Source organism: Tetranychus urticae, chromosome 1 (assembly GCF_039701765.1).
Source record: "Tetranychus urticae isolate SD_2017Ah chromosome 1, NJAU_TeUrti_SD_1.0, whole genome shotgun sequence".
NCBI classification, from domain to species: Eukaryota; Metazoa; Arthropoda; class Arachnida; order Trombidiformes; family Tetranychidae; genus Tetranychus; species Tetranychus urticae.
Genome location: NC_142958.1, coordinates 31,643,502 through 31,657,727, shown reverse-complemented (window position 1 = coordinate 31,657,727; position 14,226 = coordinate 31,643,502). Strand labels below are relative to the sequence as shown.

At 31.2% G+C, this 14,226-nt stretch overlaps 2 protein-coding genes across 3 annotated transcripts in view; one reads left to right on the top strand and one right to left on the bottom strand.

Annotated features, from left to right (window-relative positions):
* Positions 1–10,169, bottom strand: part of exd (PBX homeobox extradenticle) — a 52,583-nt gene extending 42,414 nt beyond the window's left edge. Inside the window, exon 1 of the mRNA XM_015928736.3 lies at positions 9,762–10,169. Coding sequence (XP_015784222.1) covers positions 9,762–9,954 — 193 coding nt within the window. The 5' untranslated portion in view covers positions 9,955–10,169. The remainder of the gene's footprint in view (positions 1–9,761) is intronic.
* Positions 10,170–10,362: 193 nt separating this feature from the next.
* On the top strand, positions 10,363–14,098 carry LOC107361813 (uncharacterized). Of its 2 annotated transcripts, none has more exons than XM_025160829.2 (7): positions 10,363–10,448; positions 10,531–11,719; positions 12,442–12,501; positions 12,580–12,725; positions 12,797–13,088; positions 13,153–13,370; positions 13,527–14,098. In XM_025160829.2, exons 2-7 carry the CDS (start codon positions 11,632–11,634, stop codon positions 13,878–13,880), a joined length of 1,158 nt encoding a protein of 385 aa, XP_025016597.2. In that variant the 5' UTR covers positions 10,363–10,448; positions 10,531–11,631; the 3' UTR covers positions 13,881–14,098. The 2 variants fall into 2 exon arrangements, with proteins under 2 accessions (XP_025016597.2, XP_089122078.1); XM_089265952.1 differs by having other exon boundaries at positions 10,528–11,719.
* Positions 14,099–14,226: the final 128 nt, after the last annotated feature.

The window sequence follows — 14,226 nt, the reverse complement described above, 5'->3', positions numbered from 1 at the left end:
TATTCAGTTACATTTTGAGGAAAAAAAACAATCATCTAAATAATGCAAAATCTTTACCCTTTTCTTGTGTTCATCTTTACAAGTAATATTTTTGTTCAACTCTTTTCTTTTTACCCTGAATATGCTTTTTTCAACATTTCTTTAAATGGAATTACAACTTTTTTTTTCTTCTTCTCCTCTTTCCCTTTACAAGAATCAATTTTCATATTGTTATCTTCTTATGCTTATAATATCATTTTAAATTAAGATAATCGTTTTGTTTGAGTTGAAAAAGAGTTGAAATGTAAAAGGAAAATAAAATTGTTTTCATATTAAAAGATTAACTTTTCATTGTTGAACTTTTTTTTCTTCTCCATGAAACGTTTTAATGATGACATGAAATTTGGAAATAAAATGTCATTTTATGCTTCATTATGCTTACAAGGTTTCAATGTCGATCAACAATTGAAATGATGAATGAGTGGTAAAGGTGAAAAAAGGTGATTTGTGTTGACCGATTGAACAACACAATCTGATTGATCTGTTGATTGAATTTCAATTTTTTTCTCCATGTAAACTATGTTTCTATTAAAGTCTAATTTACATTGAGAAATGAGGAGAAAATTGTTATTCTCATGTAATTCAAAGAGAATGACTTTAAACGAGGAAAAGATGAAGAGGTAAAAATGATGGAAAAGTAAAGGTTATCGACAACAACTGAGCATGAATGGAAATATTAAGGCTACAAAATGATTCTTTAAGTATCTTTAAAAGCATATCTCTGTGGATAACAAAAAAAAATATCATCATCTTCACCATCATCATCAGTTTTCCTCTTGTTTGAGTTGTTTGACTTAAACGGGCAACATTACAGTCAATGTTACTGTCATCATCATCATAATCAACATAATCATCATCGCCATCACCATTATTACTTCTTACGTTTTTCTTCTTCTTCTTCTGCCTTCTAAATGTATGTCAATAGAAGGTTTTTTTGCCTCTTTTTTCCTTCTCGTTTAATATCAATTGAGAGTCTCACTTAATCTACGCAAAGATGGAGAAGTGAAATGATGATAATAAAATGGCATTCAAAAGATTGTAAACAAATAGGAGAAACACTTTGAGCATCTCATAAAAGCATACTTCTGTAACAAAAGCAGGTTCAAGGAATCATTCAGATAGCATCAGATGAAGAAAGTTTCTTCTGAAAAATTGTGAACCTTCGAAATTTATCAACTGCAAGAACAAAAGTGTTCAAAATATTTACGATTAGATGATAATCAAATGATCAATTGTGTTTGTGAAAAATGTTTCAAGTTTAATGGCAACAAATGCAAGAGTTGAGAGTTTTCCAAATTAGATTTCAATTGAATATCAATTTTAAATCAATTGGAATCAATTGAGCATCGATAATGGAACCAATTGTTTTGCTGTTTTTTGTTTTCTTCTTGTTTCAAGTTTAATGGTGTTCAGTTAAAGTTGCTCATCAAATGTAAATAAAATGAAAAAGTTGAAAGCGATTGAATCCATCATGATAATTAAACTTTTTCAATGGTTGATGAAGCTAATTAATTAAATTAAAAATCGATTCCTGGTCACGGTTAGCAACAACAACAACAAGAGAAACTGGAAAACCTTTTAGAACAGGAAAAAGTAAACCTTTCAAGAGCATTTTACTGATGTTTTGTGTCTTTTGTTTCTTGCAATATCATTTACAGAGTTTCAATGTTATCAAAAGACCAACATGTTAGCTTTGCTCATCCTTTTAGTTTTGTTGGCAACTTGAAATTGCAATTTGCTCAAATCAATATAAGATTAACTCGTTCACCAAAAAAAAAGGCTTCGAGAGGAAAGAAGAGGAAAAATGTTACTCATTCATCGTGATCAGTTTGCCTTTTAAAAGGAGCGGATGAAAAGCAAGTGAGGAGAAAAGATAAATTTGGAGAGGACAGAAAAATTTTCATTTGACCACACAAAAATAAAAGGAAAGATGATGAGGAGGAGGAGAAGGAGGAAGATGAAAAGGGATGAAAATAATAGTGTGAAGGATAAGTTACAAAAGGCAAACTTTTTAATGATCAAATATTCCACATTTTATTGTACTTCTTTTGGCTTCCCTTTAATTCCTAACTGAGTTTGGTCTAACAAAGCTAATATTTGTTTGGTAACCAAAAGCAACTTAAAAGTTGAACAGTTTTCTACTTTTGTTTTTTCCTGTTACTTTCTTAGTTTTTAGAAACAAAATTTTCATTCATTTAACAAAAAGGTATTAAAAACACTCAACTGTATCAAAAGATTACCTAAAAGGAAAGATGAAAAGTCACTTGAGTAACAATGTTGGAAATTGTTACAGTGAAACGCCAATGGAAAAGGAAAGGAAAGGATGAAGATGAGGATGAAAAGATGCAAAGAGAAAGTTAATTTAAGAGAATAAGTCAACATGGAGAGAAAGGAACAAAAGGGAGAGAAACATGTTTATTCAATGAAATGATATTGAAACCCTGTGAGATTGTCCTTTAAATGAATCTCATCCACTTTCCTCAGATTGATCCAGCATCTTTTTTTTTCTTCGCTTCTCCTTCTTCTTCTTGTTCACCATGAAGAGGAGCGAGATAAAGTTTAATATAAATCCATTTCTTGCCCATCTTTTTTCTCCGTCAATCCTGGCTTATTCCCATGGACACATTCCCTTTCATTCAATTCTTTATATTATCTTGTTCCCTCTTTTTCCTCATCTTCATCATGCTTAAAACCTCAACTCCTCCGTCTTTTGCCTCTATAGACAAATAAATAAATATATATAAATTATAAGCCTACATACAGAGTGGGTAAAAAGTTTCTGGTGCATGGGAGGAGATAAAAATGCGCAAGAAAAGGGAGAGGGCTCTGTAGAGAGACACAGAACGAGTTGGAAGATGAGATGAAGAGAAAGATGACACGACTCAATCTAAATTCATAACCACAAAAATGGTTTTCTTCAGAGCAACAACTCTCTCCATTGACATTATTGCCTTGCTTTTTTTACTTGACTCTCTTTTTTTTCTTGTTGCATACAAAATCTCAAAGGGTTTGGATAATGATTATGATTACAGTGATTCAGGATATTGTTGCGTGTTGTAAGGCGAAAAAGTAGTTTGCTTTCCTCTTTTTAGATTAAAATTATTCACATAAATATTTATATCGCACAATCAACAATGAAAGTAAAGAAGAAGAGGGAAACATGAGGAAAAATAAGCAAAGGGTTACTTGTCAATCTTTACATTCATTTTTCATTGCCATTGGTTTTAAACTCTTTTTTTTATTGATCAACTTACGACGACTTTTAATTCAACTTTAATATGATTACATTAAAGACGAGTTTCAACAAAAATTGTTCATCTTATGTGCTTCACTGAACTGGTGGATAAAGATGAGGACGAGAAATAAAAGTAAATCAAACCTGAGAGATTCTTTTTCATCTTTTTTTTTCTTCTTCTTCCAATTCTCAAAGGTAAATCAAGAAAAAAACTTTTCAATATTAAGGTCACTTAGGGTAACTATCTCAGTTTTCAGGAGTTCAAGTGACCAAAGAAAAGAGTAACACAAAATGAGAGTAAAAAGAGGATACTCAATACCCACAGGTCACATCATTTTCATTCACAATTATCATTATCATCATCACCTTCGTCTCACGTCTTTACAATAAACTTGATAGGCTTTTGTTAGACTTTTGTTTCTCCGGTTTTATTATGTTGATTAAATACAAAACTGGATTAAATTTAACAAGAGAATCGGAAAGAAAAGTAGAAAAAACAAGAGAAATGAACAAAAAATGTAATGGATGAAGAAGAAGAAGAATGATGAAAAAGGAAGATAAAAAGTGTAGAGTAAACTATCATTTTACAAAAATTACACACCTCATTTGCCATATAACTGGCTCATTTCAAGCAACACAAACACTGGATTAAGCATCCTTATTCAGTCGACCTTTCACAAAAACAATCATAAAGGAAAGAAGAAAGTAAAATGAAAGAGAATGTGTTTTCATGATGATCAGAGGAAAGATGAGAACAAGAATGAAGAGAGAGAAAAAAAAGAAAGTTTAAAGATTATTACCAACTTGGAATTAAATTAGCAACTTTTTTCTCTACTTTCATGAAATTTCATCAAAATGATCCAAGCAAAATTTGAAACTTTATAACCAACTGAAAGTAATAGACAAAATGTAACCGCATTTCAAGTTATCAAATGACAATGTATCAAACCATTGAACATCAAGTGTTGAAAATAGCAATTTAACATTTTAATGAACACACAAGCAAATAATAAATGTCTCACCAACAATCAAAGTCAATGTTGCCTTTCAAATCAATAATAATTCAAAATTAATGATTCTCATTCAACTCTTTGACTTTAAACACTTTGACACTTTCCAAATAGTAGATCAGGTTGACAGGTAAACCGATCATCAATATCGATGAATATCAATGATTTCAAAGTCAAATTAAATGCTCATTGTGGTTGACAAAAGGAAAAGGAAAAATTAAATTTTACTCTTTCAAAGGGGAAATTGTTTGCAAGTAAATTATAACAAATAGTGTTGTCATTGTCAGTGTAAACTCGAAAAAACCACTGAAAGTGTGCCCAATGATGAGGAAAAGCCAATGATGATCCTGATGATAATGACGATAGAGTAATGCGAGACTAGGCAAAGGAGAAGCAAAAGAGTCAAGAATCACGTCTTGAGACTGCATCTTTATTATACATTTTTTTTCCTTCCTCATTTCGAGACAATTGTTTCTTTCAGAATTGTCCTCCATTTCATCTTCTCTCATCTTCTCATCTTTTACTCAATCTCTGCTTCATCATTTACTCACCCACTTCTTGCTCTCTCTCACTTCACCATATAACTTCTCATTGTGAAGACATTCATCTTAATATCACTATCATCACCATCATCACCAACTCAATCTTTTTTACTTTTCCTTCTCTTGAATAGCAACAGAGTCAAATAACCTTTCATTATATTTTTTATCCTCATTCTCATCATCATCATCATCATCATCAGTGTTGTTAATTTTTGCCTTTTGAACAATGAAAAGCTAAGCAAGCAAAAAAAAACAGACTCAAGGAGACAAATGCACAATCCTTGTTAAATAATAATAACATTTGATAATTATTAACAATGAAACTCAATATACTGTTACTGATTTTTTATTACTTGTTTTGTTTTTTCCTTTTACTTTAAAAAAGCTTTTTCCCTCTTTTTTTGCGTTTCTCTCTCCCTTTGCATTAGCATGAAAAACTGATTACAGTTTGAGAATAAAAAGCACAACATTATGAATATTTTCATCATTGACTTGAAATTTTTTCACGTTGACACATTTTAACTGTTTACTTTCCTCCAGTTTTTAGGGAATGAATGCTTCTAAATAAGTTGTTACTGATTAATCTATTATACTTTATATTCATCCCAATGAAATACATATTCATTGGATAATAATATTTGAATGTTCATGAGACACACAGGGAAAGAGTTTAATTGATGAATGGAGTTTTGTAAAGAATTTACAAGATTCTTTCAATATGCAAATTACCTTGAAGCGGTAATTAATTTTAAAACTTTTTTTTTAAGGAAAGTAAAAGATGAAGATAATGAAGAGAAGAAAAGTGAGATTAAAAAAACATTATTTGCACAGGCAATCATTGTTGTCGTGGGTGATATAAAACAATGTGTCTGAGAGGAATGATGAGGACCGAGGAGAACAGGGAAATACTCAGATTATATTCAAGGGAACATGAGAAAGAAAGAGGATAATAATGGCTGGATGAACATAAAAAGAGGATAGACTAAACTGGTAGGCCATTTTGATGATAATATTTTGGCAACAAGATAGATTCATGTGCAAACGGATAAATCCCATGGATGATAAAGTTGATGGAGACAGAAGTTGCTTCTTTATCCTTTCACTCTATCCTCATCCTTTTTCATCCAAGAAACATTTAATACTAGAAAGACTTGAGGTGATGATGAGAAAGGGATGAAACAAGAAGAAATGAGAAAGTTAAAGATGAGGCTATTTTTGTCAATCATGGTGTTCAATGTTTATCGCTAAAAAGATCAATAGTTTCCTATCAACTTCATTAGTTCATTGAAGATGAAACTTGCCTTTTCTTTACAGTAAATGATGTTTTTTTTGATGAAAAAAAACATGTGTTTAATATTGTTTTATTTGTTTGTTTGTTTCCTCAAGTTTGCAGTTACATTTTAAGGACTAATATTACTAGTTACAAGTAAATTAAAAACAAAACATGAGTTGGTGAAGGAGATGAAGAGGCTTACACACACAGGCAAGTGAAATTGATATAACATGAAATTTTGAGCAACACTGAACACAGGCTCAACAAGAAACTCTCAACATGAACTGTAACAAGCATCAGTAAAAGTAGCATCAATCATCTTTGTCCAGGTACCAATAATACATATGTTACTATGTAAACAAAATTACAGATCAATCTATCATAACATCCATTTTTTGCCTTTCTTTTCTTTCTTTCACTTTCTCCTTTTCATCTACACTCATCTCTCTATCATCATCATAAACTAAAAGTTCTTTCTCTTTTTTTACAGCTTTTCCAATCTCCATCTGACTCTCTTATCACATTGAATTAATCATGATTGGAAAGAAGGAAATGTTGACCAGAAGAAAAAACAGAAACTGCAAAGGTGTCAATAATCGCAACAAAAAGACCTCAATTTTAGTGCTCTAAATAAGAGAAAAGTTTTTCGATCATTAAATCAATTTTTTATTTGTCAGCATTTTCCATTGAATAAACTGAAGGTTCGTTCTGATACAATTCAATTCGAATCCAATTGGTTCAACTGTATTCAAGATTGCAACAACTTCAGTGGAAAATATCATTTTTTGAAAACTTATTGTTTTCATTTTGAATCTCAAGAATTTTTTTAAAAAATCAACTTGAAAAATTCGAGTTCTGGGTTATTTATAGTTTGTGTGTTTGCATTAAAAAGCAAACTTTTCTTCAACACTAATTTTGATAATCAATTGATGATTTTTCGTCTGATTTTGAAGGAAACAGAAAACACAGGAGGTAAAGGATGAAAGAATACGGAAAATGGCCTACTCTCAGAACTTGATCAAACTTTTTCCATAGTCATAGACCGTAATAAAATTTAATGATTGATTGAAAGAACGATGAGTGTAGGTATCATTCTCGAAATATTGAGACTCAAAGTTATGAGGCTAATGACTCAAAATCAAGAGAACTGTCGATAAACTGAATCAAAAATGTTGGATCATTGATGTGTACCCACAATTTATATCGACGGATGATAAATTTCAGCTCTCTAATTTTTACTTTCAAATTGTAACCTTAAGAGATTATTTCTTAAAAGCTTAAAAGATTGGCTAAGTTGGACCAAACCAAATCGCCATATGCCGACTTTTTTAGCAAAAACTGGTGTTTCTCAGGTTTTAAAGGGAAGTATAATGAGAAAAACAGAAACACTCTTCACTAATTTGTCTTATATTCAGTTCTCATCCGTAAAACAAACACATCGTTAGTCCTATTTAGAGTACTTTATAACAAGTGGTAACTATATCAACACATCTTATCATAAGTTATCATATCTTAAGTTGGTGAAATCATCATGGATAACCATGTTATTGTAACCAGTATTTATAATCAAAATAGATGTTTTTTTACTTTGCATAAATGTTGAACAACCTACTCATCTTAGAGGCATTTATATGATTAATAAGCACCTTTCTAGTAAAGTCCATAACCAGTGACCAGTAAAAAATGAATCTTTTTGGATTCAACACACAATTTGCACTGGAAAAAATTAGTTTGATAAAATTGTGAGAGTAGGCCATTTTTGACATGTTTCTTTACTTGTTCATCATTCAACACTTGAGTGGAAATTTTATTGTGATAAAAGCAACTTGAAACATTAATAGTCAGCATGAGTCAACGTGAATGGTAAAAGTATTATCAGTTTGTTGGCATAACAGAAGGACAAAATGACCTAATAATGCAAGTTCAACAGAGAGACAAGGCAATAGAGTTAGACTGTAAAGTTTAACCTGTGAACCGGGAAAACAGTTGAAGTAATTCAATGTAGCAACCTAAGGTAAATGTTATTACCAAGAAAGTAATCACCAATTTTGTCAAGTAACATTCAAGAGTTGAACTGACAACAGCGACAACAACAAGACATCGTTGTAATAATTTGAAAATTACATAATTACACATGATAACTGTTGCTCATTACATCGAGGGTTACACAAAAAAAGGGAAACAATATTGTTATATCAACCTTGGTAATCATGTTATGCACCATCAATAAAGAGTGGTCTTGGATTGATTTTGATGAGAAAATAAATAGTTAAAGAAAGTTTAATAAGGTAAAGAGGAGTAGAAAATTTGTTCACAGATTTTTCCGTTTTCATTGAATAATCAACTTTCCAATTGGAAAGCGACAAGAGGCCAACAAAACTAAGAGAAAAACGAAAGACAGAAGAAAAAAAAACAAAAGGAAGCTCAAGATGAAGAGAAACAAATAGGTGTGTTTGTGACTATTTGTGTGAGCGTGAATGTGCGTGTTGGTGTATGTTTATATTTGCGTGAGTGTATAATAAGGTTTAAATAAGTGTGGATGTGCCATTACATTTACAAATGGTAATAATAATGATGACTTGATGGCTAAACATCTCGTGGTTCCACAACCATATGATTAGGACAATCATCACACCTTTTTTTCAACTTTATCATACCAATTGAATAAAGGCAAAGGCAAAAGGAGCAAGAGATAGCGAGGTAAGAGGTGAAAAATGAGATAAGGGCTAACTTAAAAATGATAGACCTAACTAGACCTTAAGCAGTGACATAACCAACTTGACCATACTTTGCCTAAACCAATCAACTTGACTGATCTCTTGCATTAAGATTATCAAACAAACCTAATTACGTTTCTAACAACTATAGAACTGATCTTTTCCATTTACTACGACCAAGTTACTTATCAATCAATCCATGTAACCACGCTATTTGAAAATCCAGTTCAAAAAAGACATCGAACTGGCGAAACTATTCCGAAATACTTCAGTTAAACTTGGAAAGTAAAAGACTCTACAATGTATTGAAGTAAATGTATTTTGATTTCCATAGATGAGCATTTATCACCTTTAAGGAACGAATTTACTACGATAATTCTGTTTTGCCATGTTGCATCTTCTTTCATGATTTTCTCATGAGTCTAAACTCTGATATCAATCTGTTTTGCAAGATTGTAATCCAATGTAAATTCAACTTATAATAGAGTCAAAAATTGCCTTTAAATCCACTTCGAGATGATCTCATAATTTCGGTTTTGTTTGCATTAATAATTATGTATTTTTTATTCATGGATAATTGATGGAATCAAAGAGACGAATTAGTGGATGAATGTGGCAACCAAAGAGGAGCCAGAGATATCACGACAAGGTAAGGGGTGAAAAATGAGATAAGGGCTAACTTAAAATCTCGCTGATAGAGGGCAATGAAGGAAGCTAGGAAAAGAGAAATGTGAAAATTATAAAAAATTAACTTTGAATTAGAGAGATTTGCTCTTTAATTTTTCTCTTTCTTTGCCTTTCTTTTTGTTCATTGCCATCTATCAGCAAGATGTTTAGTTAGCCCTTAACTCATTGTTCACCCTTTACCTCGTCGTGCAGTCTCTTGTTACATTTTTAGGTAAAGGTCAACTAAAGTTGCAAAAGACTATTGAGCGCCTTTCTTACCTGTTTTCTCCTTTATCTCACATAACACGTGAAAAAGGGCCGATTTCATTCGGTGACAATTGAGTGTGTGTTTCCGGGCTTGTGCCTCATCCAAACTTTGGTCACTTATGTTAATTATCTGTTGTAAAATTTCACTAATATCATTTCTCCTCGAGTCATTGTTTGTATTGGGTTCCGTTGTATGTTGGAACATTGGTGAAGATGTAATGTAGAGATGAAAACAACACAATGATGTCCGAGGAAAAGGGTCACAATGATAAAACCGTTAAATTTAACAATAATTTATGATTATTAAAAGAAATGATGAGCTGACAATTAAATCAAATTAAAGATTATTAACAAAAACAATCAAAAAGCTTACTCTTGTTTATCATTACAACCATAACACAATGTTATGCTTTAGTTACTGTTCATCTGTGTTTTTTTCTGCCTTTCTTTCTTTTCTTCTCTAACCTCACAAGGTGGCGCTGGTACCATTTTCACGCCATCTTGTAACAGTAAAGAGAACCGTTTTTACCGGTAAATATGATTCTCTTGCCTTTTCCTTCGGTTTTGCCATTTTTTTCACTGTAAACCAGTTACTAGGTTACCAGTAACTAACTCATGACCATTGTGTGATCATCAATTTCTGGTAATTTGAAATTTTGGGTACAATTTTTGACCTATTGTGCGTTTTTTATTGTTAATGTAAGTATTGAAATACGTTTAATTAATTAATTTAATCTAATCTTAAACTTATACTTGTTATTGTTCATTTATTTTACAGCAGTGACTTTCTTTTGAAATTTCTATATTTTGCAAACAAAATGGGATCACAAAAACCTAAAAGTGAAATGACACCCGAGGAATTAGCCAAAAAGGAGGAAGAAGAATTTCAAACTGGCCCATTGGTTATTTTAACACAAGCTGTAAGGAACAATACGCAGGTATTGATTAATTGTCGTAACAATAAAAAGCTACTTGGTCGTGTTAAGGCATTTGATCGGCATCTCAACATGGTTATGGAGGAAGTGAAAGAAATTTGGACTGAGTACCCCAAGTCAGGGAAAAAAAGTAAACCGGTGACAAAGGATCGATTTATAAATAAGATGTTTCTTCGAGGTGATTCTGTAATATTGGTCGTGAAAAATCCACTTGCCTAGTAGATTATTTCACATCTTTTGATGAAATTAAAGATAATATTTAAAGGTTTAAGCGAACGAAGCGTATTATTGAAGTGTTGATATTTGTGAGAAGGTGAATGAGGTTATCTGGCAGATTTCATGGCCTAGCTTGTCAATGATGAATAGGACTTGATGTAAAATTTCAATTTTGGAGGCAAAGGTAACTGTTCAACTCCGTAAACAGTGGTACGCGAAACGATAGATCTACAGCAAAGCTCTGTCAAGGAAAGAACTGAATTATGCCTCCAGACATTTTTCATTCCATTGCGAAGAAGAACCATGCGAGAACCATGCAAGAACCATGAAAATGATTCTCTAATATTATAATTACTGTTTATAATTACATCTTTATCAACATCTCAGCATTTAATCATAACATTTGAATTGATCTATTGAGCCTGAAACACTTGTTCGATTCGTCATTGCAAATGTAATTTAACTTCTAACTCTTAACTCGTTTTTCAAATGCACAAAAATAAGTTTTTTCGTGCATTTTTTCTGCATATCAGAATAAACCAATAAATCCATACCAAATCAATTCAGAATCTAACAAATTAAGAATGAAAATTAAATTAACAATACACTGCTGACATCTATGTGGAGTAAATGAAACAATGTCAAAGGAATTTAAAAATTTAAGTGATCCACAGTTGAATCTTGCCTCTTAACGCGAAAATCACCAATTCTTCTTTATTTTTTGTTTTATAATGTTGATTAACGAACTTACCGATGATTGTTTACTCGCCATTTTTGATTATGTTTATAACCTGAAAGACTTAATAAACTGCTACAAAGGTAATTAAAAATCATGCTTATTGTGCTAAATGAAGATCGTCTGCTTCCATTGATAGTGGTGTGTCCCGAAAATCTACTCTCGTAAAATTGAAAATATGTCTCAATTTTATCCATTATATTACTAAGTTTGAAAAGGACTCGTTCATGGTTCTTGTGTTAAATTGCCAAGTTTGAAAAGGATATGGTCAGTGCTTCTTGCGTTACATCGAAACAAGTGTTTGTCCAAAGCACATTTTACAGAATCAAAGTCGGTTTGTGACAAACCATCAAAAATTGTTTCAGCTTTAGATCGCAGTTTTGACCGAACGAGACATCGTACTCAACGTACTTTCACTAGCAATCATAGTTTTCAATGTCCCTTTCGAAAATTAAGTCTATTTTCAATTTTATAAGAGTCGATTCCTAGTGACACACACCTTTTTGCATTCCTTCAGTTATTAGTAGATTATTTGCCGAACCGATTCGAAAAAAACTCGCATGAGTCAACTAGCTTCGGTTTCTGATTGTATTAATAATAATAATTAATTTAAAAAGTTTCCTCAGAATCAAATATCTTTTGCTATCTTGTGAACTTTACATCACCCAATCTTCTGCCTTTTGAGGCGCAGTATTTGAATATTTTACAGATTTCAAGTCTTGTTGTGTTCGCAATGTATGGAGGCAGTTTGATATTTATTGAGCAAACGAACACTAAATTTTTAATTTATAAAATTTCATTACAGTTTGTGTTAAGTGGAGCTATTTAATTGCTAAGCGAACTAGAAAAGTTAAATATTTATTGGGTAAGATTCAAGTTTCATCAATGATTTTTCTCATTGTAATCAATTTAACTTATTAATCACTTAAATTTATAATTTCAGAGGATCCTCAACAACCACCTGATTATGATCACAGCGAAGACGAACCTGAATTTCATCCGTATCATTATCCAATTGATTGTGTTTATTATCAAGGGGAAGATTCGATTGATGCAACCTGTCTGAACACATTATTTCCAAATTTGATAGTAAGTTTATATTATTAATATTAATCAAGTTTCTTTCTACATTTCTCATTATTTTTTTGTTACCCACTTAGGTTTTTCAATTTATAGATAACATCGAAAATGAAGTAAAAAACGCTGATATTGTTTCATTTGTCATAAATCATAAATCTTTGAAAGGGATAATCGATGGATGTTTGGATCCACTTTCAGAATATTGTGATAAACTCGAAATGCTATCCTGCTATCCAGTTGAGTCCAGCAAAATACCAAATTGTGCCAATATAAAACAATTGCACACTGGAAATAAATCTCTCGAAGATGTTACAAAATATGCATTTGATTTTCCAAATCTTGAACTACTAAGAACGTCTTTTAGGACGGAAGGTAATTATCTAATATATTTACGTGAGAAATAATTGCTAATAAAAATTTTATCGTTCATCCACAGGCAATTGCGATATGTTAGGATTCCCCGTATTTGAAAAGCTTAAAATACTTGTTCTATTTTCAAAATTTACTTGTAACAACGAAAACATTTTTTATGGTTTCCATTTCATGGATTCATGTCCAAATTTACAGAGTGCCTACATTAGCCTGGATTCGAATCAATTCTTTGTTGATGAAACAGTAAAACACGAATGTTTGAAAGATTTAGTTATAGATTTTGTAAGTATTTATTTGATTTGAAATGTTAATTACTTTCAGAATATAAAGATTTATTCAGATACATTTCAAATTAAAATTGACAAGGTTATGTTCCGTCAACTGGGTTATCTGCATTCAAAATTTATCAAGATGAACTAATTTATTTTTTATTCACAGTCTAAAAATAAACGAATCAATTGGAGGGATTTAGAAAGATTGTTGATGAAATATCCGAATCTCAAACATCTTGCATTGAGGAATCTTCGCTTAAAAGATGAATATAGCGAAAAATTGCTTTCCATTTTACCCAATTTAGAACTATTCGAGGTTAATGAATGCGAGGAAGACACACAAGATGGCCGAATGAATTATTGCGAGGAAGAGGATTACAGTGAAATGAAATCAAACTTTCCTCAGATTGGCTTCAGCACTAAAATTGAAAAAATTAGTCGAGGTTTTGATTTCATGAAACATTGCTTTCTCAAAGATAATTTTTTACTTCCACATTTCTTGATTCCTATTGATTATTGAAAACCACATACTTTTTAATATTCATGTATTTCTTATTCAATATTATCTATTTTCCGTTTAAAAGATATTTCTATTTAATAAAACTAAAGATCAATTTGACAAGCAACAGATAACTTTTTTGAGGTATAGAGGTATAACTTGCAAAACCTTTTTCTTCATTTCGAAGAATCTTTCTTGAAATTTTACTTGCTGTTAAATATTAAATAGTGTTAAATTGATATTTCAAAATTAAATTAGTTGAAAGATCTCTGCTATAAACAATTTCAATCAGTGAATCGCTTTAAAAATGTTTCTTATTGTACTTTGTTGCATAAGCATATTGGATACTTGGATAATCCATCTCAGA

Coding starts and splice junctions, on each gene's coding strand:
- LOC107361813 (XM_025160829.2), top strand. CDS start 11,632: ATGTTGATTAACGAACTTACCGATGATTGTTTACTCGCCATTTTTGAT. Junction 11,720..12,441: donor CTTAATAAACTGCTACAAAG/GTAATTAAAAAT, acceptor ATTTCATTACAG/TTTGTGTTAAGTGGAGCTAT. Junction 12,726..12,796: donor CATTATTTCCAAATTTGATA/GTAAGTTTATAT, acceptor TTACCCACTTAG/GTTTTTCAATTTATAGATAA.